Here is a 26,192-nt window from a genome sequence, read left to right on the forward strand (position 1 = left end):
CAAGAAATGGCATTTGCATTTCTAATAAAATATAAAAGAACTTCATTTGGTAAGAGGTAAAAAGAAATACAGGAACCCTAATTTAAACACATTGCCTGAGGATACAGGGTATTGGAGAAAAGAATCAGAGGTGAAGCAAAAGAATAACAGTTTGTGCTGCATCACATTCATTCACATCCAGGACTGGAAAGGCTAAGTCTGTGCCTTCAGACTCTTAGAGGCACATTAATCTCAAGGCAGAGAAGGGATCTTGTTTCTGGGCAAGAGGAAGCCTGCTAAGTATGTCTCGTTGACTGCCTATGTGCCAAGGAGAGTTAAAAGATTACTGAGCCCTTGGAAGTAGTAGGACCTTTACTGGCACAAAAAATGCAGTAGGGAGAGTGGACTGTTAAGGAGGCCTAATCCTGGTGATTAGGAGGAAGGCAAAGGGCATCTTTGAAATTGTTCACAGCTCAAAGGATGAAGTGAAAGGTGAAGGAGGCCCGTCATGGCCACTCAAGGAGGCTTCCAGCAGGATCATTTCCAGAAATAATGGCCATCCGGGCAGGCTGAGAAAAATAGGTGAATATGATAGCTGGCAGAAATCAAAGCAATGACAAAAAAAAAAAAAAAAAAAAAAAGCTTTAAAGCCTGAGAAAAGTATGTAAAGGCTGCATAATTTATAACTTTCTCACTTTGAGATTCATGAACCAAATCAAAGTTAGGCATTGAGCCAACTCACACTCACTAAAACAGCCATGCTCTCTTTTTTTGTAACTGCTGAATTATAGATCCTTTTTTTGGGGGGGGTGAACATATTTATTTACAAAATTTTTATTGGGGTATAGTTGATTTATAATGTTTTATTAGTTTCAGATTTAAATCAAAGTAACTCAGTTATACACTTACAAATATCCAGTTTTTTTTTTCCCATATAAGTTATTACAGAACCTTGAGTAGACCTTCCTGTGCTGTACAATAGGTCCTTGTTATCTCTTTGATATATAGGAGTGGGTATGTGTTAATTCCACCATCCCAATTTATCCCTCCCCCCTCACAGTTTCCCTTTTGGTAACCAAAAGTTTGATTTTGAACTCTGAGTTTGTTTCTGTTTTATAAATAAATTCTTCTAAAGGGCAGGTTAAAAAGATGGATTAGATTTAAAAAAACGACATTACAGAGCAACTTTATATGTCTTTTCCTAGGTAAGAGGTGACTTAATCTAGGCCAGTTGGACCCTTTCACCCAAGAACTTGAATCAGCAAAGGCTTTAGATGTACAGCAGACGGTGATCTGAAGAGATCATCCATTGGTTTTCATGACTCAGATCTCTAGAGGTGCCCTGGTTCATGAACATCCCAAAGCCTGGCTTTTTAGCTTTCTCTTTGATTTCATGACATTCTCCAAGTTCTTCAGATTCTTTTATTTTTTGATTGGATTGGTCATTATGTGTGTCTTTTCATTTACTCAGATCTTGTTTTATGTCAGTCAATGTAGGTTTTTTTTTTTTTTTGTCTTTTTGCCATTTCTAGGGCCACTTCTGCAGCATATGGAGATTCCCAGGCTAGGGGTCTAATCAGAGCCATAGCCACCGGCCTACGCCAGAGCCACAGCAATGCAGGATCTGAGCCATGTCTGCAACCTACACCACAGCTCATGGCAACGCCAGATCCTCAAACCACTGAGCAAGGGCAGGGACCGAACCCGCAACCTCATGATTCCTAGTCAGATTCGTTAACTACTGTGCCACAATGGGAACTCCCTCACTCAATGTAGTTTTAAATGTATCGCCTGATGTTTTATGATTTTGTTACTAATGTGCATGGATTTCCCCCCCCTTCAGTTCAAAGTTGTTATTGATAGGGTAGAGAAAGACTGTTTTTGTGTATTTATTTTGTGTGTTGCCAACTTAACCTCTCTTACTAATTCTCATACTCCCCACCCCCAGCCTGTTGAATCAAAGACTGTAATCATATTATTTACATACAAAATAAGTAATTTGGTATTTTATGCTTATTCTAAGTATTTCATCGTCATGTCTTACTAACTTAGTTATAATCTGCAAAACAGTGTTAGGAAATAATGGAGAAAACAGGCATCTTTGCACAATTGTTGGTTTAATAGAAATTGCTTCAGTATTTCATCATTTATTTTGTTTACATTTTCTTAAAAAGTTTTTTATACTGAACAGTACATGTAACATATATGTACAGTTTAACAAATAATTGTAAAGCAAAGAACTATGTGACCACTATATAAGAAAAGAAGTTTTAAAGGCTAAGAAATAGTACATTACCAGCACTGGAAATGGATACCACTCTGCTATAAGAACCCTGTTCCTTCCCCTCTTAATGAAAACGTGGGCTGCTCTAACATTCTTACTGATTCCTTGCCTTCTTAATAGTTTTACCATGTATACATGCATCCCTAAATAATATAGTCCTGTTTGTCTTTATTTGAACTCTATATGAATGGAATAATGCTTTACTTATCAGATTGATCCACGTACTTCATGTGACTATAGTTTATTCATTTTTGTTGGTTGTTTTCACTTCATAGTATTGGTATATCAAGATTTATCTTTGGGAGTTCCTGTCATGGCTCAGTGGAAATAAATCCAACTAGTATCCATGAGGATGCAGGTTCCATCCCTGGCCTCGCTCAGCAGGTCAGGGATCTGTTGTTGCCATGAGCTATGGTGTAGGTTGCACATTTGGCTCAGATTCAGCATTGCTGTGGCTGTGGTGTAGGCCGGCAGTTATAGCTCTGATTCAGCCCTAGCCTGGGAACTTCTATATGCCACAAGTGTGGCCCTAAAAAGCAAACAAACAAAACAAAAAAATACAAAAAACCCCCACAAAGATTTATCTTTTAATTTCTATTATAGTTGGCCATGAGTTATTTCCTGTATTTGGTTATTACAAACAATACTACCATGAACATTTTTGTACATTTATTTTTGTTCAGTGAGTATGAATTTCTCTAGGATAAATCCCTATTAGTGGAATTTGGGGCTGAATTAACTTTACCACATAATGGGTGATCGAACCTTTTTCCCAAATGAGAGTTCTTATTGTTGTACATTATTGCCAATACCTTGTTTTATTGGACTTATTAATTTTTGCCATTCTGATATCTGTTTAATGGTACTTTTCCTTGTGGTTTTAATTTGCATGATGACTATTAAGGCTCAGAATTAGGTTTGTTTGTTTATCTTTTGTCATTTTAGGGCTGTACCCATGGCATATGGAGGTTCCCAGGCTAGGGGTCGATTTGGAGCTGTTGCTGTCAGCCTACACCACACCCACAGCAATACCAGATCTGAGCCGCATCTGCGACCCACACCACAGCTCACAGCAACACCAGATCCTTACACACTGAGCGAGGCCGGGGATTGAACCCACAACCTCATGGTTCCTAGTCAGATTCGTTTCCACTGTGCCACGATGAGAACTCCAACGCTGAGAATTTGGAAATTGGATTTCCTCTTTTGTCAAGTTCCTATTCTGGACTTTTGCCGATTTCCTATCAGAATGATCCTTTAAAATAATGTAGGATACTAGGATTTTGCTGCTCATATGTGTGGCAAATATTTTTCCCACTGTGGCTTGTCTTTCCATTCTTAGGTTTTTTTAATAAATCAAAGTACCAACTTTTAATATAATTGCATTTATCAACTTTTTTGGTAGTTAGTGCTTTTTGTATCTTGTTTTGTAAATCCTTCTCTACATGAATACATTGCCCTATATTATTTTATAAAAGATTTTTAGCCTTGCTCTTCACATTCAGTGCTTGACCCTACTTGGAATTGTTTTTGTTTATGGTGGGTGAGGATAAAATTTTATTAATTTTCTACATGAACAGCTAATCATCCAAGCAGTATTGATTGAAAAGTCCACCCTCAACTAATTGCCATCTCACTGTCCACTTCTGTGTTTGGGGTCCATTTCTGAGTTCTATTCCTTTTCCATTGGTACATTTGTCCTCTGTGTCAGTAATATAAAGCCTTCATTACACAGTTTTATGATAAATCTTTTTTTTTGTCCTTTTTTTAGGGCTGCACCCCTGGTACATGGAGGTTCCCAGGCTAGGAGTCTAATCGGAACTGTTGCTGCCAGCCTATGCCACAGCTGCAGCAACGCCAGATCCAAGCCACATCTGCGACCTACAGCTGACAGCAGCGCTGGTTCCTTAACCCACTGAGCGAGGCCAGGGATCGAACCCGCAACCTCATGGTTCCTAGTCAGATTTGTTTCTGCTGCGCCACGAAGGGAACTCCAATATAATAAATCTTGATATTTTCCTAATTTCAAGAGTAGCTTGGCATTTATTGGACTATTTACTTCTGAATAAAGTTTAGAATCAACTTTTCAAATTCATAAAAATTATTCTGGAATTTTGATTGAAATTTTACTAAATATATAAATTAATATGGGAACAATTGACATTTTTACAATAGTCTATGATCATAAGAGTGTATTATTCTCCATTTATTTAGGTTTTCTTTAATGTTTCTCAGTAGGCAGCAATTATATATTTATGTTTATTAAATAAATGCAAAGAGGTACCTTATTGGTCTTTTAATTTTATTTCTATAATCATTCATGCTTACCCCTCACTCCATATACTAGTAAACAATATGTATCTGGATCAAATGCACATGTTATATTTTTTAAGCTGTAGGAGAACTTAGGAAAAATAACTGGGCATGATATACTGATATCCAATATGACAATCATTTAATTTTTTTCACTTTCCCTTGCCATATTGGTCACAGTTCTTGAGAAAAAACAGAATCAGTAGACTATATATACATATAGATAAATCGAGATTTATTGTGGGAGATTGGCTCCCACAATTATGGAGGCTGAGAAATCCCATGATCTGCTGTCTGCAAGGTAGAAGCCTAGGAAAGCTAGCAGTATATTTCCAGTCTAAACCCAAAGATTTTAAAACCAAGAGAGCCAGTGATAGACAATCCACTCTGAGTCTGAAGGAGCACCAATGTCTGAGTGCAGGGAAAGCAGATTCACCCTGTTTGCTCTCTCTGAGCCCTCAACAGTTAAATGATACCCACCTACCCTGGTAAGGGTGATCTTCTTTACTCAGTCCACTGATTCAAAAGCTAATCTTTTTTTGGAAACACCATCATAGACATACTCAGAAACAATGTTTTGCAAGCTATCTGGGCATTCCTTAATCTGGTCAAGTTGACACATAAAATTAACTAACCATCCCCGAAGCCTATGCAAGTACACTAGCTGTTTGATGCCAATGATACCACCAGGTACTGCAACTCCATTCTGGATTATTATTTATATCTGGTTTCTTTACTATAGGCTCCTGTATTTATTGTGTACCTTTGTGAAAAAGCCCAGAAAAAGTCAGCATTCTGGCCAGAGATCCTGTTCTGTTTCATCATACTTCATCTTTGTCAGCCCCATGATCTTCTCAAGTGGAGCCAAGGGTCCTCTTTCAGATTATTTTGGAAAGGGCTGCTGGATAGGAGGCTGTACATCAAACTCTTTTCCCCTAGTCTGCCTGCCTGTCTGTTTCTCTCTGCAGGTTATTTACTTCAAAATCCAAACAAATACTTGGATTTAATTGAGGTCCAATTTCCCCAAATGCCTTCTACTTCTAAAAATATTTCTCCTTTAGAGACAAATTTTCTATTTCCTGAGCAGAATCACACAGCTTTTTCTTACTCTGTGGCACACTTGTTGCCTCAGCATCCTTTGCAGAGCTGCCTTTACCTCCTGGTTCTTGAGGCTGTAGATGAGGGGGTTCAGCAAAGATGTGATCACACCGTACTGAATGGAGACCACTTGCTCCCACACTGAGCCTGAGGCAGGACCAATGTACCTGAATAGAGCTGTCCCATAGAACAGGAGCACCACTGTGAGGTGAGAGGAGCAGGTGGAGAAGGCTTTGCCTTGGCCATCAGAGGAGTGGATGTTCAGAATGACAGAAATGATTTTGGAGTAAGAGAACAGGATCAGGGGAAGTGTCAGCACCCCTAGAAATGCACATGACACAGCTAAAAGAATCTCATTGACAGTGGGATCAGTACAGGACAGAGGGAAGAGTGGAGGTAGCTCACAGCTGAAGTGGGGGATGATGTTGGATCCACAGAAATGTAACTTGTGGATGAAGAGACTGTTCATTAAGGAAATCAGAAATCCCACTGCCCAGGCTATGCTCACAGTCACAATGCAGAGAGGTCTGTTTATGATTATGGTGTAGACCAGAGGGTGGCAGATAGCAGCGTAGCGGTCATAGGCCATGGCAGAGAGAAGACAGGCTTCTGTTCCTCCAGAGAGAGTGAAAAAGAAACTCTGAGTGAGGCATCCCCACACTGAGATGCTTTTCTTCTGAGACAAGAAGTTCTCTATCATCTTTGGCACAGTGACTGAGGAGAAACTCAGATCCAGAAAGGATAGGTGTCCTAGGAAGAAATACATGGGTGTGTGGAGCTGCAAATCAGCCTTTATGATCAGGATCATCATCAGGTTTCCCATCAAAGTCAGGAGGTAAATCCACAGGAATAGCACAAAGAGCATAGTCTGGATATGGGGGTCACTGGACAATCCCAGAAAGACAAACTCTGTAATAATACTGACATTTTTCATGGTTGCTTAGTGATTCTGTCCCTCAAAAGAAATGAATGATCCTCTGCTTGGTGAGACATTAATCTGAATGGTTATCAGTGAACAGGAGTTTTCTACTCAAAGACAGTATGCCATCTTACCTATAGACCAAAATGGGAAACTCGGGATAAGGAATTATCTTCTCAGATACAGTCTCCTCACTTGCTCTCCTTTTCTAAATACTAGCACTGTCTTATGATCTTTACTCCTTCACCCTACTCTATCACTCATCATCATCATCATCATCATCATCATCATCATAAATCACATGCATTCAATAATAATAACATATCACACACAGGAAAACATGTAGGTTCTGGACAAAACTAGAGGAACAGCCTCATAGTAAAGCCTGGAAAACCCTGTATGGTTAAGCGCTGGTAGGTCCATGGGAAAGTGATTCCTTCTTAGAATTGTAAGAACATAGACTCACAGTATGCCAGAATAGTGCCATAATGGACCTTAACCCCTTCATTTAAAAATGAGGAGAATGCATTGCCTAAGGTCTCAGCAAAGTGAAGCCAAGGTTGCAATTAGACCAGATGTTCCAACTTGACTGTTATGTATCCTAGCACCTCACCCTTACTGTTTTTGAACTGATTATTTCAGATGAGTTTTGTGTGGATTTGGGGTCATAAGTAACTTTTCTAGTAGAGAGTTCACCTAAAATATATCCAAGATTCCTTGGCTCTGATATTTAGCCAGTGGTCTGTATAGTTATGTTACAGCTGCTATTACAGTGGAAAGAGTACTAGTTTTGGAGTAACAAGCTTAGTTGAGACTTGTTTCAAATATTCTCATGGTGTTATCTGGGAAATGTTACTCAGTTTTTTTAAGCCTTACCTTGTTCATTTATGAAATGAGTAAATGAAAAAAAATACTTTTGCAAATTATATAGCCCATGATACACTGCACAAAAATCAATTTTATGTGTGTATGAACAAAGATTGACAACAATACTGAAAACTAGAAGTGGTTTCTCTATTGGTTAGTAGACCTATGGGCATTTTTTTCTTTTAAATAATTTCTCTAAAGTTATAAAATTATTTTCCCTTCGATTACTTTTTTTTTTTTTAATAAAGAGAAGACTTGGAGGCTCTCAAGAAACTCTCAACTTAGCTTTGTTTTCTCGAGAGAAAAGGCAAAGGAAAAACTGGAATGGAGAGAGAGAGAAGCCCCAGGGCAAAGGAAGCTGGACTCAAAAGAGCAAATCGTTTTGTGATCTCTTCCCCATTATTGTTGGGCATCTCAGTAATGTGATTTTACCTGGGTACATGGGATTGAACCTGATGCCGCTGTGAAATATTCTAGACCTAGGATCCCAGAACACTACAAGGTAGTGTTTTCAAAGTGTGTTGAATAGAACCATATATATTCTGTGGTAGTTATTTAGGGTCTACCCGAAGTATCAAGAGGGTGAACAGTTCAAGGGTGTTTTGTGTTCCCACATCCATCTCGATTGCCTCACTTTTTCTGTCTATTTAATCATATTTGATTTTGGAGATAGGATTTCATCAAAGCAAAGGGTTCCATTACCATATACTTTCTAAACTCCGCAAACTGGGGGTTCCATGGCCAGAAGAAATAAAAATGTCCTTGTGGCTCAGCAAGTTAAGTATCCTGCATTGTCACTGCAGTGGCTTAGGTTGCTGCTGTGGTACTGGTTAGATTCCTGGCCTGGGAACTTCCACATGTTGCATGCATGGCCAAAAAAAAAAAGAAGTCTCTCTTGCTATTCTCCAGGAAATCTCCTTCCTACTCTTCATCTGACAAAGCAAACAGTAACACCTTCCCATTTCAAATAAAAGCCTAACTTTTTTGGAGTGGTCCAGAACTGGATACATAAAGGAACAAAAGGAAGGTTCCAAGTGGACAAAGGGCAGAAGGCTCAATCTTCCAGCTCAGCCATTACCTGAATGGAGGTAGCAGTGTTTTGACTCTGAGGAAGACAATTTGCTAATCCGGGTCTAGTTTCCCCCTGTGGAAACTGAAGGGCTTGACCAGATGTCTGTACATATCTCACTAGTTACATATAATTGTGTGCCCCTAAGTCTCTCACCAGCCTTACTGAGCAGGGCTGCTCAGAGTTTTGATACATCCTCTGGATTTCCAGCCAGGCTGCCTGCCACTAGGCACCATTGCTGGAAGTAGACTTGGCTTCAGCAACTGAAGGTGAGAGGCTTCTAGACAGGTCCCAGGAAAAGTGGATTTTGTTTCCCAGCAAACAAAATATAACCAAAGACAGAGACAGACAGTGGTTAAGGGGCAAAGTGTTCTGGTGTGCGTCTTTTGGAGCTGGCTCTCTTAAGACTTAGGTTTTTTCTTTTTTCTCCTTTTGTAGCCTCAGCCCTGAGGAGAGCTCATAGCTAATTTGTGTGACTTGTATTTCCTCTTTTATCAAATCCCTGGGATCTTGTGCCAGGTGGGCCCTGGGGAGGAATGGTAAGAAGAGGCTCCAGAGAGTCAGGAAGTGTTCACTGCCCACGGGAGAGGCAGCATTAGCCACAGCCAAAGGAGCCACTAGTCCTGGGAAAGAGTGGTTACTGACAGGGCTGAGGAGAAAGCTCCTGGCCACAAATTACTCTACAAATTAAGAAGGAGGGGATCAGGAGGGTTTGTAAGGGGTTTGTCTTATCTATGACAGCTCTTGGATTTTGAGTACATGTGTGCACACACAGACACATATACACAGGTCAACACAATTGAAAAGTTTACCGCTCCCATGAAGCTGTTTTATTCCTTTCTCAACACTGTTTCTCTAGCTCTTAGCTCAGGCAATTGCATCCTGCTTCAGAGAAGAAATGTTTCTATGTTTATTTTAATTTTGTTGTATCTCTATCTCTCCCTCTCTCTGTTGGGCTTTAGCACTGGTTATCCCTCATGTTTTTCCAATTTAAAAATGTAGGGAGCAGAATTAGTATCCTTTCTTCTTCCAGAATGAGTCAGCTTACCTAGAACCAGCCTTGGTTTTCCTGGGAATTGACAGGGAAGGGCCTCCTATGCTAAGGAAACATGGTAGTACAGACTCCCATGAATGGCCTCCTTAGAACTCTTGCACATTTTTGTAGTAGAGTGCTACAGGCCTGACACCATCCTGTTAATGGCTTCTTCTGGCATCCACTCAGGTGGCTTTGCTGTCTTGGTGAACTTCTCTGACATCCTGTGAGCCTTGCTATTCCCTTTCAAATGAGGTCTGGATCTTTGCCCTGGTAGGTTGATGGGGGATGGAGGAGGGAAATAAGCTATTCCAGATTTGTTGTTTCTTTTGCTGCTCTATCTCAGTCCTAGGAGTATATGCTATTCCTCTATTCTTTAGAATTGTCTTTACTTCTTTCTAGTCAGTCCCCCCCATTATGCCAATCCTCTGTTATAGTTAGTAATTCTTTATAATAAACCTTTCCTTTGAAAATTACTGTGTGCTTTCTGTCTCTTAATTGAACCTGATTGATAAAGGATTCGTACTTAGAGTAGTCCTAAGAGATAAGACCATAAAGATTGACTTTTGTGATCGGTTTGGTCATGCTCTTGTGTTTGAGCTCAGTGTTGAGCATTTAGCCAGTGGAATATGGGTGCTAGTAATCGATAGCATGAGGCAACTATATTTAATCAAGCTATTATCATAATTGATTATGAAGTGCCAAGTGAAGGAACTGCCTTAGGAGCTCAGGTAGCTGCTGCACTTGACCATTATGGCAGTCATGATGATTATTTCTATGGTGTGGATGGATTCTTCTGAGTGCACTTAATTGCTTGGAGTGTGGAAATGACAGCTCAGGTCCTTTAACTCTCTACTCAAGTTAATATCAGAACCACAGTGCCTCCATGCCAGCTCTAAAAGAAACTCCTATATTTTGTAGTCATGGGGATCATGTTGCTGAAAATCAAACAAAATTTATCTGTTTAGGTTGCTGAAACACAGTGACAGTTACATTCACAGTCTTAGCAACTTTGTAATGTAAAAAGTGAAAGAGGATTAATTATAAAAGAATGCAATCATAGAATCCTGAAACTTGGAAAGGGGACATATGGTGGGACCTAGATGACATTGACAACATTGCCCCCGCAGGTCATATTGAGCCTCTAGCCATGGAGTCATTTACCCCCTAGTATTTGAGGAAACTAGTTTCTTTTATTTAAAAACACTGGGGTGACCTCAAGGGTTACCTCAAAATCTACTATAGCTATCACCTCAGGTCAAATCTTGGTGAGCCCCAGTGACAAATCCACAGTGTGACCCAGGAGGAAACAGATTATACACCAAAAGAATTGCAAACTTTGCTAACATATGTCATCAGAAGAACATGTGTGGGAATGGCTTCTGAGGATGTTGGATCAAGAAATAAAAAAATAGGTTATACATAGCAATTTCATTTCTATGGGTACAGTTACTAGAGATTCTGGACTTAATAGGTAAGATCATGCAACTGAGGGTAGCTCTAGCCATTTACTTTGCTGCCTGAATATTGAACTCAATGGGCTACATTTAATAATGTTGAAATGCCAGTGCTTCCTTGGTATGATATGTAAGTGACACATTTAGGACTGAATTTGTCATGGGTGATACCCCAAGGTCCAACTGTATTCCAGTGAGAAGGCCAGAAATATATTCCTTTTATGAAAGCATTGAGAAATACATTAGTAAGAGGAATACTGAAGTCATTGCTACTCTCTGTTTGAGAAAATAACTTTGTAAATGAGGTGTGATTATGAGATATGCTAGTATTAAAGTAGAATCCCTGATTTCAGTGGGAATATGAGATTCCAGATCAACAGAGCCTAAGTGGAAGCACTTGACTGCCAAACACAAGGTGGGCAGCAGGGTTGTACCTGTAATCAGACTGCTCTCAGATATCTTTGGCGCACAGAACCTCTTGACTGAAAGTTCCCTGTTTCCTGTACCACTGCTCTAAGTACATACTTTAAATCTTCTCCTTAGACTTCCTTAGAGGGACCATTTATTGGAGCGACTGTACACTGGCAAAAAGAAAATAACCAGATTTTTTGTGTGTGTGATTACTAGACATTGGCCCTATGTTGATATAAATTCCTCAGGACCCAAAGCGAATTGAAAGCTGAAAATGGTGAGATGATAGATAGACTCTTAGCCCAAGGCTGATTTATAGTTGACCCATTTGGTCCACAATACAATGTCATTTTTTTTCCAGCTTCTGAACATATAATTGGAATATGAATACTTGGTAAGGTGGCAGAATCCCACCACCCACATTGTCTCTTTTATTTAAGATGATGAGGGCTAATGCAGAAAAGACCAAGTGGAAGTCTTTAGATCTTCTCCTCTCTACCATGAGTGGGACCTAGATGCAGTACTGCATCTCAGGGAGAAATAGCAGAGATTAATGACTTAATCAAAGGCTTGAAAAAATTTGGAGTGGTGATACCAATCAAATATACATTTGACTAATCAGTTTGACTTGTGCAGATGTCAAATGGATCTTGGAGAATGACTGCAAATAATCATGACTTTAATTAATCATGACTTTAATTAAGCAGTACCTATAATTTCAACTGCTGTGACAGTTGTAGAATCTTTGCTGGAGAAAGTGAACATGCCTTCAACAGTTGGTGTAGAGTTATTGATCTGCTAATGACTCTTTCTCCATACCAACTTGAAAGGGCCTTCAAAATAGTTTGATTTGACCTGGAAGGCTAACAGAATACTTGGCCTTGGGGCCATATCAATTCTACTTTGTGTCACAAAAATAGTATGCATGGACCTTGACTATATTGACATTCCTTAAAGAATTATCCTAATCCACCACACTGATGACTTTTGGTCATGATCCATTTATGCCAATTGGATCTGATCAGCAGGAAGTAGCAAATACTTCATATTCCTTAGTAAGACTATATGAACATAAGGGAGACTAAACCCACAAAAATTTAGGTGACTTCCATCTAAATTTATGGTCTTTTGGTGGTTTGGAAAATGTTGGGATATGCCTTCCAAAGCAAAAAATAAGTTAATTCATTTTGTACTCTATACCACAAATTAGAGACACAATGTTTTTATAGGCCTTTTTGGATTTTGGAAACAACATATGCCATATTTATTTGTGCTATTTCAGCCCAGGTCCTGAACCACCCATAAGACTGCCGGTTTCTCTTGCCAGTTGCAAGAGAAGACTGACTCTACAGAAAGTTAAAACTGTAATATATCTGGCCTACCATTTGGGCCTAGTGATCTAGAAGATCCAGTGATACTCGGAGCATCCATATGGTAAACAGGGATGCCATATGGAACCAATAGAGGAATCATAGTATAGCTTTCTGTGCTTTGGAAGCAAATCTCTATGCTTTGCTTCAAATAACTATTCTCTTATTTGAAACACCCTCTTGCTTGGGACTGGGCATTGGTAGAAAATAAATGCTTAATCATGGACCTCAGGTATGTATTTGGTCTGAGCATTTCACCTAGAACTAGGTGTCACCTGACTCCTAAGACTAAGTATGAAGCAGCAATTTATTATCATCTGGAAATGGTTCATAAGAGACTGCTTGGACAAATCTGAATGGCATGAGTATTATGCATGAAAATGTAGTTTAGACTCCTTCATACCAGTACCTCCTACATTGCCTCCTCTCCTTCAGTCCATGCCTGGAGTATTCAATGTGAATAGTTGACTTAAGATTAAAAAAACCCAAATCTAGTTTACAGGTGGGTGTGCATAATATGCTGGTACCACCTGAAAGTAGACAACCAAAGCACCATAGCCCCACTCAGGCTGCATGGCCCTAAAAACAATCATAAATGAAAATCCTCTTGGTGGGGAAAAATTTAAACACTGCACTTAATTGTCCACTATGTCTAGGATGAGAGATGGCTAGACATGTGGATCAATGCTGATTTTATAGATTGCTACTAATGATTTTGCTGAGTAGTCGGAGACTTGGAAGGAACACCATTGGAAGTTTGGTACAAGGTATCCTGGGGAAGAGATGTATGGATGAAATACTCAGAATGGTCAAGGAATATGAAGATATTTGTGTCACATATGAATGCCCATCAAAGGACACCAAGGTAATAGCAAGATAGACTTTTTTAAAAAAGTTTTATTAGGAATTCCCATTGTGGCGCAATGGTTAATGAATCCGATCCCTGGCCAGGTTCGATCCCTGGCCTTCCTCAGTGGGTTAAGGATCCGGCGTTGCCGTGAGCTGTGGAGTAGCTCGCAGACTGCGGCTTGGATCCTGTGTTGCTGTGGCTCTGGTGTAGCCTGGCAGCAACAGCTCCGATTAGACCCCTAGCCTGGGAACCTCCATATGCTGTGGAAGCAGCCCTAGAAAAGGCAAAAAGACAAAAATGAATAAACAAACAAATAAATAAAAATTTTAAAAAGTTTTATTAAAGTGTAGTTGATTTACAGTGTTGTGATAATTTCTGCTATACAACAAAGTGATTCAGTTATATGTATACACACATCCATTTTTTTTTCAGATTCACTTCCCATATAGATTGTCACAGAATATTGGGTAGAGTTCCCTGTGCTGTACAGCAGGTCCCTGTTGGCCAGTCATTCCATGTAGCGCAGTGTGTATATGCCAGTCCCAAAGGGATCTCTTTTCTCCACGCCCTCTCCAGCATTTATTGTTTGTAGATTTGGATGATGGCCATTCTGGCTGATGTAAGATGGTACCTCATCATAGTTTTGATTTGCATTTCCCTAATAATTAGTGATGTTGAGCATCTTTTAATGTGTGTATTGGATATCTGTATGTCTCTTTAGAAATGTCTATTTTGATCATCTGCCTGTTTTTTTGATGGGGTTATTTGGTTTTTTGATACTGAGCTGCATGAGTTGTTCTTCTATTTGGGAGATTAGTCTTTTGTCAGTTGCTTTATTTGCAAATATTTTCTCCCATCTTGTGGGTTGTCTTTTTGTTTATGGTTGCCTTTGCTCTGCAAAAGCGCTTAAGTTTTATTAGATCCCACTTGTATATTTTTGTTTTTATTTTCATTACCCGAGAAGGTGGAACCAAAAAGATATGGGTGCATTTTATGTCAAAGAGTGTTGTGCTTATGTTTTCCTCTAAGAGTTTTATAGTATCCAGTCTTATATTTAGATCTTTAATCCATTTTATTTTTGTGTATGCTATTAGAGAGTGTTCTAATGCCATTCTTTTACCTGCAGCTGTTCAGTTTTCCCAGCACAACTTTTTTTTTGTCTTTTTAGGACCACACACATGGCAAAAGGAGGTTCTCAGGCTAGGGGTTGAATCAGAGCTATAGCTGCTGGCCTACACCATAGCCACAGCAATGCAGGATCCAAGCCATGTCTGCGACCTATACCACAGCTCATGGCAATGCCAGATCCATAACCCATTTAGCAATGCCAGGGATCAAACTTGCATCCTCATGGATACTAGTTGGGTTCATTAACCACTGATGCACAAAGGGAACTCCTTCCCAGCATAGCTCATTGCAGAGATTGTCTTCTCTCCATTGTATATTATTGCCTCCTTTCTCATAAGATTAGTTGACCATAAGTGTGTGGGTTTATTTCTGGGCTTTCTATCCTGTTCCATTGATCTTTATTTCTGTTTTTGTGCCAGTACCTTATGGTTTTGATGACTGTAGCTTTGTAGTATAGTTTGAGTTAAGAAGCCTGATTCCTCCAGCTCCATTTTTCTTTCTCAGGATTGCTTTGTATATTCAAGGTCTTTTGTGTTTCTACACAAATTAATTTTTTGGTTCTAGTTCTGTGTAAAATGCCATTGTTAATTTGATAGAGATTGCATTGAATTTGTAGACCCAATGGTCATTTTGACAATATTGATTTTTGCAAACCAGGAACATGGTATATCTTTCTATTTGTGTCATCTTTGATTTATTTCATCAGTCTTACAGATTTTGAAGTATAGGTCTTTTGCCACCTCAGGTAGATTTATTCCTAGGTATTTTATTCTTTTTGATGTGATAGTAAGTAGGATTGTTTCCTTAATTTTTCTTTCTGATCTTCCATTGCTGTTGTAAAAAAAATGCAAGAGATTTCTGTGGATTAATTTGTATCCTTCAGCTTTACCAAATTCATTGTTGAGCTCTAGTAGTTTTCTGCTTATGTCTTTAGAATTTTTATGTATAGTGTCATGTCATTTGCAGACAGTGACAGTTTTACTTCTTTCCTAATTTATGTTCCTTTTATTTCTTTTTCTTTGATTGCCATGGCTAGGACTTACAAAACTGTTGAATAAAAGTGGTGAGAGTGGACATCCTTGTCTTGTTCCTGATCTTAGAGGTAATGCTTTCAGCTTTTCACCATTGAGTATGTTAGCTGTGGATTTGTGGTATGTGGCCTTTATTATGTTGAGGTAGGTTCCCTCTGTGGCCAGTTTTTGGAGAGTTTTTTTTTTTCATAAATGAGCATTGAACTTTGTGAAAAGCTTTTTCTGAATATATTGAGATGATCATATGGTTTTTATTCTTCAATTTGTTAATGTGGTGTATCATACTGATTGACTTGAAGATATTGAAAAAATTCTTACATCCCTGGGGTAAATCCCACTTGATCGTGATGCATGTTCCTTTTTATCATTGGATTCAGTTTGCTAGTATTTTGTTAAGGATTTTTGCATCTATGTCTGTAAGTAGTACTATAATTTTCTCTTTTGTGTGATGTTTTGTCTGGTTTTGGTATCAGGGTGATGGTGGCCTCTTAGGATGAGTTTGGGAGTGTTCCTTCCTCTGCATTTTTGGGAAAAGTTCCAGGAAGGATAGATATTAACTCTTCACTAAATATTTGTTAGAATTCACCTGTGAAGTTATCTGGTCCTGGCCTTTTATTTATTGGACTTTTAAAAACACAGTTTCAATTTCAGTACCTGTGATTGGTCTGTTCCTATTTTCTATTTCTTTATCATTCAGTCTTGGAAGATTGTACCACTGTAAGAATTTGTCCATTTATTCTAGGTTTTCCTTTTTATTGGCAGTAGTTGCTTGTAATAGTCTCTTATCTTGTATTTCTGTGGTGTGTATTGTAACTTCTTTTTCATATTATCTTCCATCATGGTCTATCCCAGGAGGCTCAGTATAGTTCCCTCTGATGTACAGTAGGACCTTATTGTTTATCCATTCTAGATGTAATAGTTTGCATGTACTAAACCCAAACTCCTGGTCCATACCACTCTCTTCCCCTTGCCTTCGCAACCACAAGTCTGTTCTCTATGTCTGTGAGTCTGTTCTGTTTTGTAGATAGGTTCATTTGTGCCCCACATTTTAGATTCCACATATAAGTGATATCATAAGTGTTTGTTTTTCTGACTTAGTTCACTTAGTATGAGAATCTCTAGGTCCATCCATATTGCTAAATGGAATTGTGATGTTCTTATTATGGTTGAGTAGTAGTCCACTGTACATATGTACCATGTCTTCTTAATCCATTCATCTGTTGATGGATATTTAAGTTGTTTCCATGTCTTGACCACTGTGAATAATGCTGCTATGAACATAGGGGTGCATTTATCTTTTTGAATTATAGTTTTGTCTGGATATATACCCAGGAGTGGCATTGCTGGATTATATGGTAGTTCCATTTTTAGTTTTCTGAGGTACTTTCATACTGTTTTCCATAGTGGTTGTATCAGTTTACACTCCCACCAGCAGTGTAGGATGGCTCTCCTTTTCTCCACACTCTCTCCAACATTTGTTATTTGTAGACTTATTAATGATGGCCATTCTGACCTGTGTGAATTGTGGTCTTTGTTTGCATTTCTCTAATAATTAGCGATGTTGGCCATCTGTATATCTTCTTTGGAGAAATGTCTGTTTAGATCTTCTTCACATTTTTCAGTTGGGTTGTTTTTTTGTTGTTGAGTTTTAAGAGTTGTTTGTATATTTTGGAGATTTATACAAACAACTTGCATAATTTGCACCTATTTTCTCCTATTCTATGGGTTGTCTTTTTTTTTTTTAATGGTTTCTTTTGCTGTGCAAAAACTTCTATGTTTGATTATATCCTGTTTGTTTATTTTCTTTTTTCTTCTTTTTTTCTTTTTTTTTTTTTTTTTTTTTTTTGCTATTTCTTTGGGCCACTCCCACGGCATATGGAGGTTCCCAGGCTTGGGGTCTAATCGGAGCTGTAGCCACTGGCCTACGCCAGAGCCACAGCAACGCTGGATCGTTAACCCACTGAGCAAGGGCAGGGACCCAACCCGCAACCCCTCATGGTTCCTAGTCAGATTCTTTAACCTCTGCGCCACAACAGGAACTCCCCGTTTGTTTTCATTTTTATTTCTGTTCCCTTGGGTGATTGACCTAATTAAACATTTGTACTCGTTTTTCTTTTCAGAGAACCAGCTTTTAGTTTCATCGATTTTTCTGTTGTTTTCTTCATCTCTATTTCATTTATTTGTTCTGATCTTTGATTTCTTTCCTTCTACTAACTTTGAGTGTTGTTGGTTCTTCTTTTCTCTGCTTTAGGTATAAAGTTAGGTTGTTTGAGACTTTTCTTGTTTCTTGCGGTAAGATTGTATTGCTATAAACTTACCTCTTACAACTGCTTTTGCTGCATCCTATAGGTTTTGCATCATCATGTTTTCAATTTCATTTGTATCTAGATATTTTATGATTTCCTCTTTGCTTTCTTAAGTGATCCATTGTTTAAGTGACATTTGTTTAGCCTCCATGGTTTGGGTTTTGTTTCTTTTTTTACTTTTTTTTTCTTGTAGTTGATTTCTAATTTCATATCCTTGTGGTTGGAAAAGATGATTGATATGATTTCAGTTTTCTTAAATTTAATGAGGCTTGTTTTGTGGCCCTGCACGTGATCTATTCTGGAGAATGTTCCATGTGCACTTGAGAAGAATGTGTATTCCATTCCTTTCAGATGTAATGTTCTATAAATACCAGTCAAGTCCATCTAGCCTAATAAATTGTGGAAGGCCTGTGTTTCCTTATTGATTTTCTGTCTGTATGATCTGTCCATTGAGATAACTAGGGTATTAAGTCTCCCACTGTTATTGTTATTGTCAGTTTCTCCTTTTATGTCTGTTAGTAGGTGCCTTATATATTGAGATGTGCCTATGTTGGGTGCATATATATTTACAATTGTTAAAGGATCAAATTAGAAGCAGATTTAACCATTACATAGTGTCCCTGTATCTTGTAACTTTCCTTATTTTAAAGTTTATTTTATCTCTTTATTGCTAGTATAGTTGTCTTTTGATTTCCATTTACATGGAATACATTTGCCATTTTCTTACTTTCAATCTTTATGTGTGTCTAAGTCTGAATTGAGTGTCCTGTAGACAGCATATATATAGGTCTTGTTTTTGTGTTTATCCACAGTCTGTGTCTTTGAGCATGTAATCCATTTGCATTTAAGGTAATTTATATGTATGTTCTTATTGCCATTTTGTTAATTATTTTGGATTTGTTTTTGTAGGTCTTTTTTTCTTTCTCTTTTGTTTTCTTGTTATTTGATTACTTATCTTTAGTGTTGTGTTTGGATTGCTTTATCTTTGTGTGTGTGTATGTATTGTAGATTTTAGGTTTGTGGTTACCATAAGGTTTTGATATAGGAATACACCCCCCCACACACCCACCGCTGTTTTAAGCTCTGGTCTGTTGTTTTCAAATGCATTTCCAATATCCACATTTGTACTCTCCTCACGATTGCTGGTTTTGATATCACATTTCTGTGTGGATGATTTCCTACCTTTACCCTATGTTTACCTTTACTGGTGAACCTTCTGATTTTTAATATTCTTGTTTCTAGTTGTGGCCTTTCTTTTTCTGCCTATACAGGTTCCTTTAGCGCATGCTTTAAAGCTGGTTTGGTGGTGCTGAATTCTCTTATGTTTTTTCTTGTCTATAAATTTTCTTATTTCTCAATCAAGTCTGAACAAGAACTTTGCTGAGTAGAGTATTCTTGGCTGTAGGTGTTTCCCTACACGTGTTTCATGCCACTTCCTGCAGAATTTCTGCTGAACAATTAGCTGATAAACTTATGGGGATTCCTTTGTGTGTTATTTGTTGCTTTTCTCTTGTTGCATTTTAATATTTTCTCTTTGTCTTTAATTTTTGTCCATTTGATTTACATGTCAGTGTGTTCCTATTTGGGTTTATTCTGAGCTTGAATGAGTGTTTCTTTTCCCACATTAGGGAAGTTTTTGTCTATTATTTCTTCAAATATTTTCTCAAGCCCTTTATTCTGTTTTCTTCTTTGGAACCCCTATAATTCTACATTTGATGCATGTAATGTCTCAGAGGTCTCTTAGACTATTATTGTTTCTTTCCATTCTTTTTCCTTTATTCTGTTCCATAGCAGTGATTTCTGCCAGTCTGTATTCCAGCTCACTTATTCTTTTACCTCATTTATTCTGCTATTGATTCCTTCCTTCTATTGTACTTTTCATTTCAGTTACTGTATTATTCATCTTTTTTTTTTTAAAGCCTTCTAGCTCTTTGTTAAACATTTGTAACTTCTTGATCTGCACCACCATTCTTTTTCTGAGATCTTGGGTCATCTTTTCTATCATTAGTCTCAACTCTTTTTCAAGCAGATTACCTATCTTCATGTCACTTATTTGTTCTTTTGTGGTTGTATCCTATTATTTTGTCTGGAAACTATTTCTCTGCTTTCTCATTTTGTCTAACTTCCTGCTTCTGTGGTCTCTGTTCCACAAACTGCAGAACTGTAGTCCTTCTCACTTATGGTGTCTGCCCCCAGATGGGTGAGATTGGTTCATGGACTTGTGTGGCTTCCTAGTGGGAGGGACTGGTGCCTGCACACTGGTGGGTGGAGCTGGATCTTGTCCCTCTGGTGAGCAGCTCCATGTCAAGGGGTTTAGAGGTAGCTGTGGACTTTCAGCAGCCTTTCTGCTGATGGGGTGCCAGTATTCCCACTATGTTGGTGGTTTTGGCCTGAGGTGCCTCAGCACTGGAGCCTGAAGCCTGTTGGGTGGTCCAGGTCATAGTGCTAAGATGGAAACCTCCAGGATAGTTCACACTAATGAGTATTTCCTGGGGCCCCTGCTACTAAGGTTCCTTGCCCAACAGTGAGCAGCAGCTGACTCCCACCTCCCCAGTAGACCCTCCAAGACCTATATAGGTAGCTTTGGCCCAGGGTCCTATGGAATCATTGCTTTTCTCTGTATTCCAGTGCACATGAAACCTTGTTTGCACCCTCCATGTGTGAAGTCTTTGTTTTCCCCACTCCTGTGGCACTCCTGCACTCACGTCCTGCTGGCCTTCAAAGGCAAATTCTCTGGGGGATCTTCCTCCTCATGCCAGACCCCCAAGGCTGGGGAGCCTGATGGTGGGCTCAGAACTCTCACTCCTGTGAGAAGAGCTCTGTGATATAGTTATTTTTTAGTTTGTGGGTCACCCACCTGGCAGTTATGGTATTTGATTATATTGCAAAAAAATCGCTCCTCCTACTGTCTTATTGTGGATTCTTCTTTCTCTTTGGGTGTAGAATATATTTTTGGTAAGTTCTAGTCTTTTTTGATGATGGTTCTTCAGCAGTTGTGATTTTGATGTTTTTGTGAGTGGAGGTGAGCTTTCTTGTCTCCACCATCATGTCTCCTCCAGTTCTCTCTCTTCATGTTTTAATTTACATTATGGACTTTCTACTGATTTTTTCTGGCTTACAAATGTATATACCTTAAATATACTTGCTACATTTTATGAATATCTTTAGGCAGGATGTTGTAAGATGCAGTACCGATATTTATTGTAACAGTATGCTCATTCTTAGTTATTTATTTTTTACTGTGGTAAGAAGCACATAATATAGATTTTTCCTCTTTTAACAAATTTTGTGTTTCTGCATATAGTATTTGTGACTGTATGCACACTGCTGCTGCATAGAAGTTCTCTAGAACTTTTTTATCTTCATGAGTGAAATGCTATACCCATTGAATAGCTACTTTCTAATTCCCCTTTCCCTGAGCCCCTTCCACATTCTACTTTCTGCTTCTATGAGTTAGACTTCTTTAGATACTTCATATAAGTAGAATTACACAGATTTCTCTCCAGTTACTGGCTCATCTCACTTAACAAATATCTGCAAGATTCATCCATGGTGTCAAACACTGCAGAATTTTCTTTTTTCTTTTCTTGGCCACCCCATGGCATATGGAGTTCCCAGGCCAGTGATCACACCCAAACCAAAATTGCAACCTAAGTCACAGCTGCGGCAATGCTGGGTCCTTAAGCCACTGTGCTGGGCCAGGGATCAAACCCAGATCCCAGTGCTTCCAAGACATCACCAATCCCATTATACCACAGTGGGAACTCCAAGAATTTCCTTTTTAAAAACTGAGTAATATTCCATTGTGTGTATATACCTTATTTTTAATCCATTCATATGTTCACGAACATTTAATATGGTTTTTCTTTGCCCTATTCTTTGACTCTTTGCAGGCACACATTCCATTTAACGCCTGTGGTGCCCCCAGATAAGGTGAATGAAGGGTACTGAACTGTCTCATTCTGGAAGAGTATATGTGTTTACTTTACTTGTTCTGTGCCCTTTTACAAATGGGCTCCTTTTTGTAATTCCCAGGTAAAAGTTCTGGCCTCATGCATCTTTTTCTTGCCAGAGCCTTTGTTCAGCCTACTCAACTATAGTGAAATTACCCCTTCTGGATCAGTTTTCAAAGGCTGTGGTAAGAGCTACTGTCTCTGAACTTTTCCCCTCAGATCCAGGATTGGCCAAGTTCTTCTCCGACTATATTGCTTTCAGCTTTTGGAAATCACTTCGCTTTGAATAACAAACAAGTATAGTTGAATTTAATTAAAAAGCAAGTTCCACAAGAGCCCTAGGCTTATAAAGTTCTCTTTCCTTATAGATTTCTTCCCTTGTAATAGAAAGGTCTTTTTGTCCTTGCTTACCCTGAGACCCATATCTGCTGCCTCAGCATCCTCTGCAGGGCTGCCTTTACCTCCTGGTTCTTGAAGCTGTAAATGAGCGGGTTTATCAAGGATGTGATCACACCATACTGTATAGAGACAACTCGCTCCAGGACTGATCCTGAAGAGGGGCTGATGTATCTGAATAGAGCTGTCCCATAGAATAAGAGCACCACAGTGAGGTGGGAGGAACAGGTGGAGAAGGCTTTGCCTTGGTTTTTAGAGGAAGAGATACTTAGAATGGCAAAAATAATTTTTGAGTAAGAGAAGAGGATTAGGGGAAGTGTCAGAAGTCCTAGAAATGCAGTAGACCCAGCCAGCAGGATCGTGTTAGCTGTGGTATCAGTGCAGGACAGAGGAAAGAGTGAAGGCAGTTCACAACTAAAATGGGAGATTATATTGGGACCACAAAACTGTAAGTTCTGGATGCAAAGATTATTCACTAGTGAGTTCAGAAAACCCATCACCCATGCTGCACTGACCATTGCCGTGTAGAGAGGTCTATTCATGATCACAGTGTAGAGCAGAGGGTGACAGATGGCAGCATAGCGGTCATAGGCCATAGCAGAGAGCAAGCAGCTCTCAGTGCCTCCAGAAAGAGTGAAAAAGAAACTCTGCATGATACAGCCCCACACAGAAATGGTTTTCTTCTGAGACAGGAAATTCTGCAGCATCTTGGGCATAGTGACGGAGGAGTGGCACATGTCTAGGAAAGACAAATGTCCAAGGAAGACGTACATGGGCATGCAGAGGTGGGAGTCAGCCCTGATCACCAGGATCATCGTCAGGTTCCCCATCAGGGTCAGGAAGTACATCCCCAGGAAGAGAACAAAGAGCAGGGTCTGGATATCCGGGTCATCAGACAATCCCAGAAGCACAAATTCCTCAATAATGCTAAGATTTTTCATGGTTTCTTAGCTATACTATCCCTGGAAAGAAATAAATACTTTTTTATTTGGTGGGACAATAATCTGAGTTATTCTCAGTGAATATTTTTTTTTTAACCTATAAAGGATCCACTTTTTAGGCTCAAGCAGAAATTGAATCTGAGGATAAAGAATTATCTATCCTATTAACCTCTTAAATATTACAGTTCTCCTTCTCATGCCTAAGTATTCTTTATTGAATTCATATTTTTCCCCATAAAACTTTCTAACATATTGGGTAATAGATTTGGTATACTTAAAAATTCTCTCTCCCTTTAGAATTTATCTTATATACAGTCAAGGATCATTGTCTGTTCATCCACTCCTACCTGTGCCCAAACAAGGATGCATTCCTAAGTCTCACTAATTGTGACTGGCTGCACAATTTTTAATTAAGAGAAGAAGATCAGGAAATTATCACAGAAATTACAGCAGGCCCAGCTGGAAGGCTCTAAATAAATATTTGCTGAATAAAAGAATGAATGCTTCCTCAGCTATCCCTTTTCTCTTAACCCTTTGCTACCATCCTTCTGACTTCTTAGAACACAGACCCCTCACAACCTCTATCCTCTTATGCTCTCCCCAGCTTTTCCTCCATACCTCATATCATCCAAGGCCTCTTGAACCCTAGAAGTTGGAACAAGTAGAAAGACACCCATAGGTGAAGCAAGAGGCATCTTTTTGTGGGAGGTTGCTTGTCAGAACAATTATAGCTTAAATTCTTAGTACATCTCATCTGAAATGTCAACTGAAACATGATCTGACCTCATATTTTCAGATGAGGACAATGCGGCACAGAGGGGATGACATGTCTCACACTATAACTAGATGTTTCAGGGCCAGGACTAGGCCAGGAGATCTGATTTTACAACCAATTCTCTTACTAGTGTTTTACAGCCAGACAGTAAATATTTGTGGATTCAAGGAGTTTGAGGGTGAGACTAGTGTGGCTTGTGGGGGACAGGAGTGATCTCCACTTTCCTTGGTCCTTTGAATTTGCAATATGCCCTAAGTCTCTACAGCACTTGCTGTTAGAAGAGTGAAACAGTTTATGATAAATGAAAATTTGTCATCTGTGGAATGTCAAGCTTATGCATCCACACTAATTGCTTTTTCCTAATCGAATAATCATTGCTATGAAATTTTTTTCACTGAATGTATTTTTTTAAAATAGGAAATGTATTTCCAGCTCCCAGTTCCTCTCAGCCTGATTTCCAAGGCTTTATTTGTTCTCCCCAGACATTATCTCCTGCCGGGATACACTGATTGACCACTTGCATTTTTATATTGAAACCCATCAGCAAAAACCTTATTTTCCTTCCTTCTTTCAGTCTTTCTGCAAGACACTATAACAAGGTGTTGATCCCATTTAATCCTTACACAACCTTGTAAAATAGGTCTTTCCAACCTATTTTACATTTCTGAAGGTCAGATATGGTAAATGACATACACAGTCATAGACTTTACAAAGTCGTGGAGTTGGGACTCACATCCAAACTCTTGTGACTCAAAATCCTGTGTTTTTCCTATTTTGCGGCTCTGCAAAGGTTTGCTTATGAGAAAATATTTCCTGTTTGGAGGTTATGCTTTTTCTCTTGAGGGAACTTGGGAACCCAGGCAAAAATATGAGGTGGCTTTGGGAATTGGGCCATTGACCATGTCTAAAATTTTTCCTTACCCAGGATGTCCTGCTGCTCACAGAGATGTGGGTTTCAGGGATTTGACCTCTTGGATCAGAGATGGGGGCTTCTGGGCCAGGGGAAATTCCAGGAAGAGAAGACTAAGGCAAAACCAGATTGAGGACTATGAGCAATTCAGGCTAAAAGCAGCAGAACTCTGCAGAGGTAGAGGAATTAGGGTAGCAGAGGTGGCCCTTCTATTTTTCTCTCCCTTGTTTCCCTACTTGAAGCCTCTGAGGAAGTTCTAGCACTAATTCATCAAGGAAGTAATTGTAGACATAAAGGATTAGGATTTATTGATAAAAAGAAACTCTCTTCTTTTCCTCTCTCCTAAAAACAGCAGCATCTTTAACTGAAAAAAAAATTTCCCCACTCTTATTGTACTCTTTCCCCAACAGCCCTATGCTTACATTTTGATCCCATCTGGAGGCAGAACACTGGTCAATGACCTTAGAAATTGTCAGGATCCCAGACTGTAGCAAAAGTTTTCCAGAGTATTTTTTGCATTCCCTGGAGCCCAGTTGTGCTGCCCCAGTGTTTCAGGGGTCACCATAGGCACCAAGGAGCTAGTCGGGTATGTGGGTCTTTCCCTAACCCCATCTCTGAGTACTCTGATCACACCAGAGCTCTTATGTTTGATACATATGTAGCTTATTCAGTGGGTTTTTTTTTTTTCAATGAACAAAATATGTAGGTAATGAGTTAACATTAGAAACAAGTGACATTGCACAGAGGTAGGGAGAAAGAGTCTGTCTTTGGTCTATGTATTCATTCCACTCCACCCATTTTCTCCTTAAAAAAGCTTGTGTGTGGGAGTTCCCATCGTGGCTCAGTGGTTAGCGAATCTGACTAGGAACCATGAGGTTGCGGGTTCGATCCCTGGCCTTGCTCAGTGGGTTAAGGATCCAGCGTTGCTGTGAGCTGTGGTGTAGGTCACAGACACGGCTTGGATCCTGTGTTGCTGTGGCTCTGGTGTAGGCCGGTGGCTACAGCTCTGATTAGACCCCTAGCCTGGGAACCTCCATGGGAGCAGCCCAAGAAATGGCAAAAAAAGACAAAAAAAAAAAAAAAAAAAACCAAAAAAACTAGC

At 39.2% G+C, this 26,192-nt stretch overlaps 2 protein-coding genes and 1 long non-coding RNA gene across 5 annotated transcripts in view; 1 reads left to right on the forward strand and 2 right to left on the reverse strand.

Annotated features, from left to right (window-relative positions):
• LOC146403501 (uncharacterized) overlaps positions 1–26,192 on the forward strand; it is a 161,200-nt gene that overhangs the window by 51,305 nt on the left and 83,703 nt on the right. The window lies entirely within an intron of this gene.
• On the reverse strand, positions 3,233–8,339 carry LOC100516735 (olfactory receptor 5BS1-like). The gene has a single exon (XM_021092623.2). It carries the CDS (start codon positions 6,606–6,608, stop codon positions 5,649–5,651), a length of 960 nt encoding a protein of 319 aa, XP_020948282.1. The 5' UTR covers positions 6,609–8,339; the 3' UTR covers positions 3,233–5,648.
• LOC100516910 (olfactory receptor 5BS1-like) lies at positions 21,744–26,142 on the reverse strand. Its single transcript, XM_021092624.2, has one exon. It carries the CDS (start codon positions 23,403–23,405, stop codon positions 22,476–22,478), a length of 930 nt encoding a protein of 309 aa, XP_020948283.2. The 5' UTR covers positions 23,406–26,142; the 3' UTR covers positions 21,744–22,475.

Source organism: Sus scrofa, chromosome 5 (genome assembly GCF_054392235.1).
Source record: "Sus scrofa isolate SSC_HxYL_T2T_F1_AM1 chromosome 5, Sscrofa_HxYL_maternal_Yorkshire_Landrace_v2.0, whole genome shotgun sequence".
In the NCBI taxonomy this organism is placed as follows: Eukaryota; Metazoa; Chordata; class Mammalia; order Artiodactyla; family Suidae; genus Sus; species Sus scrofa.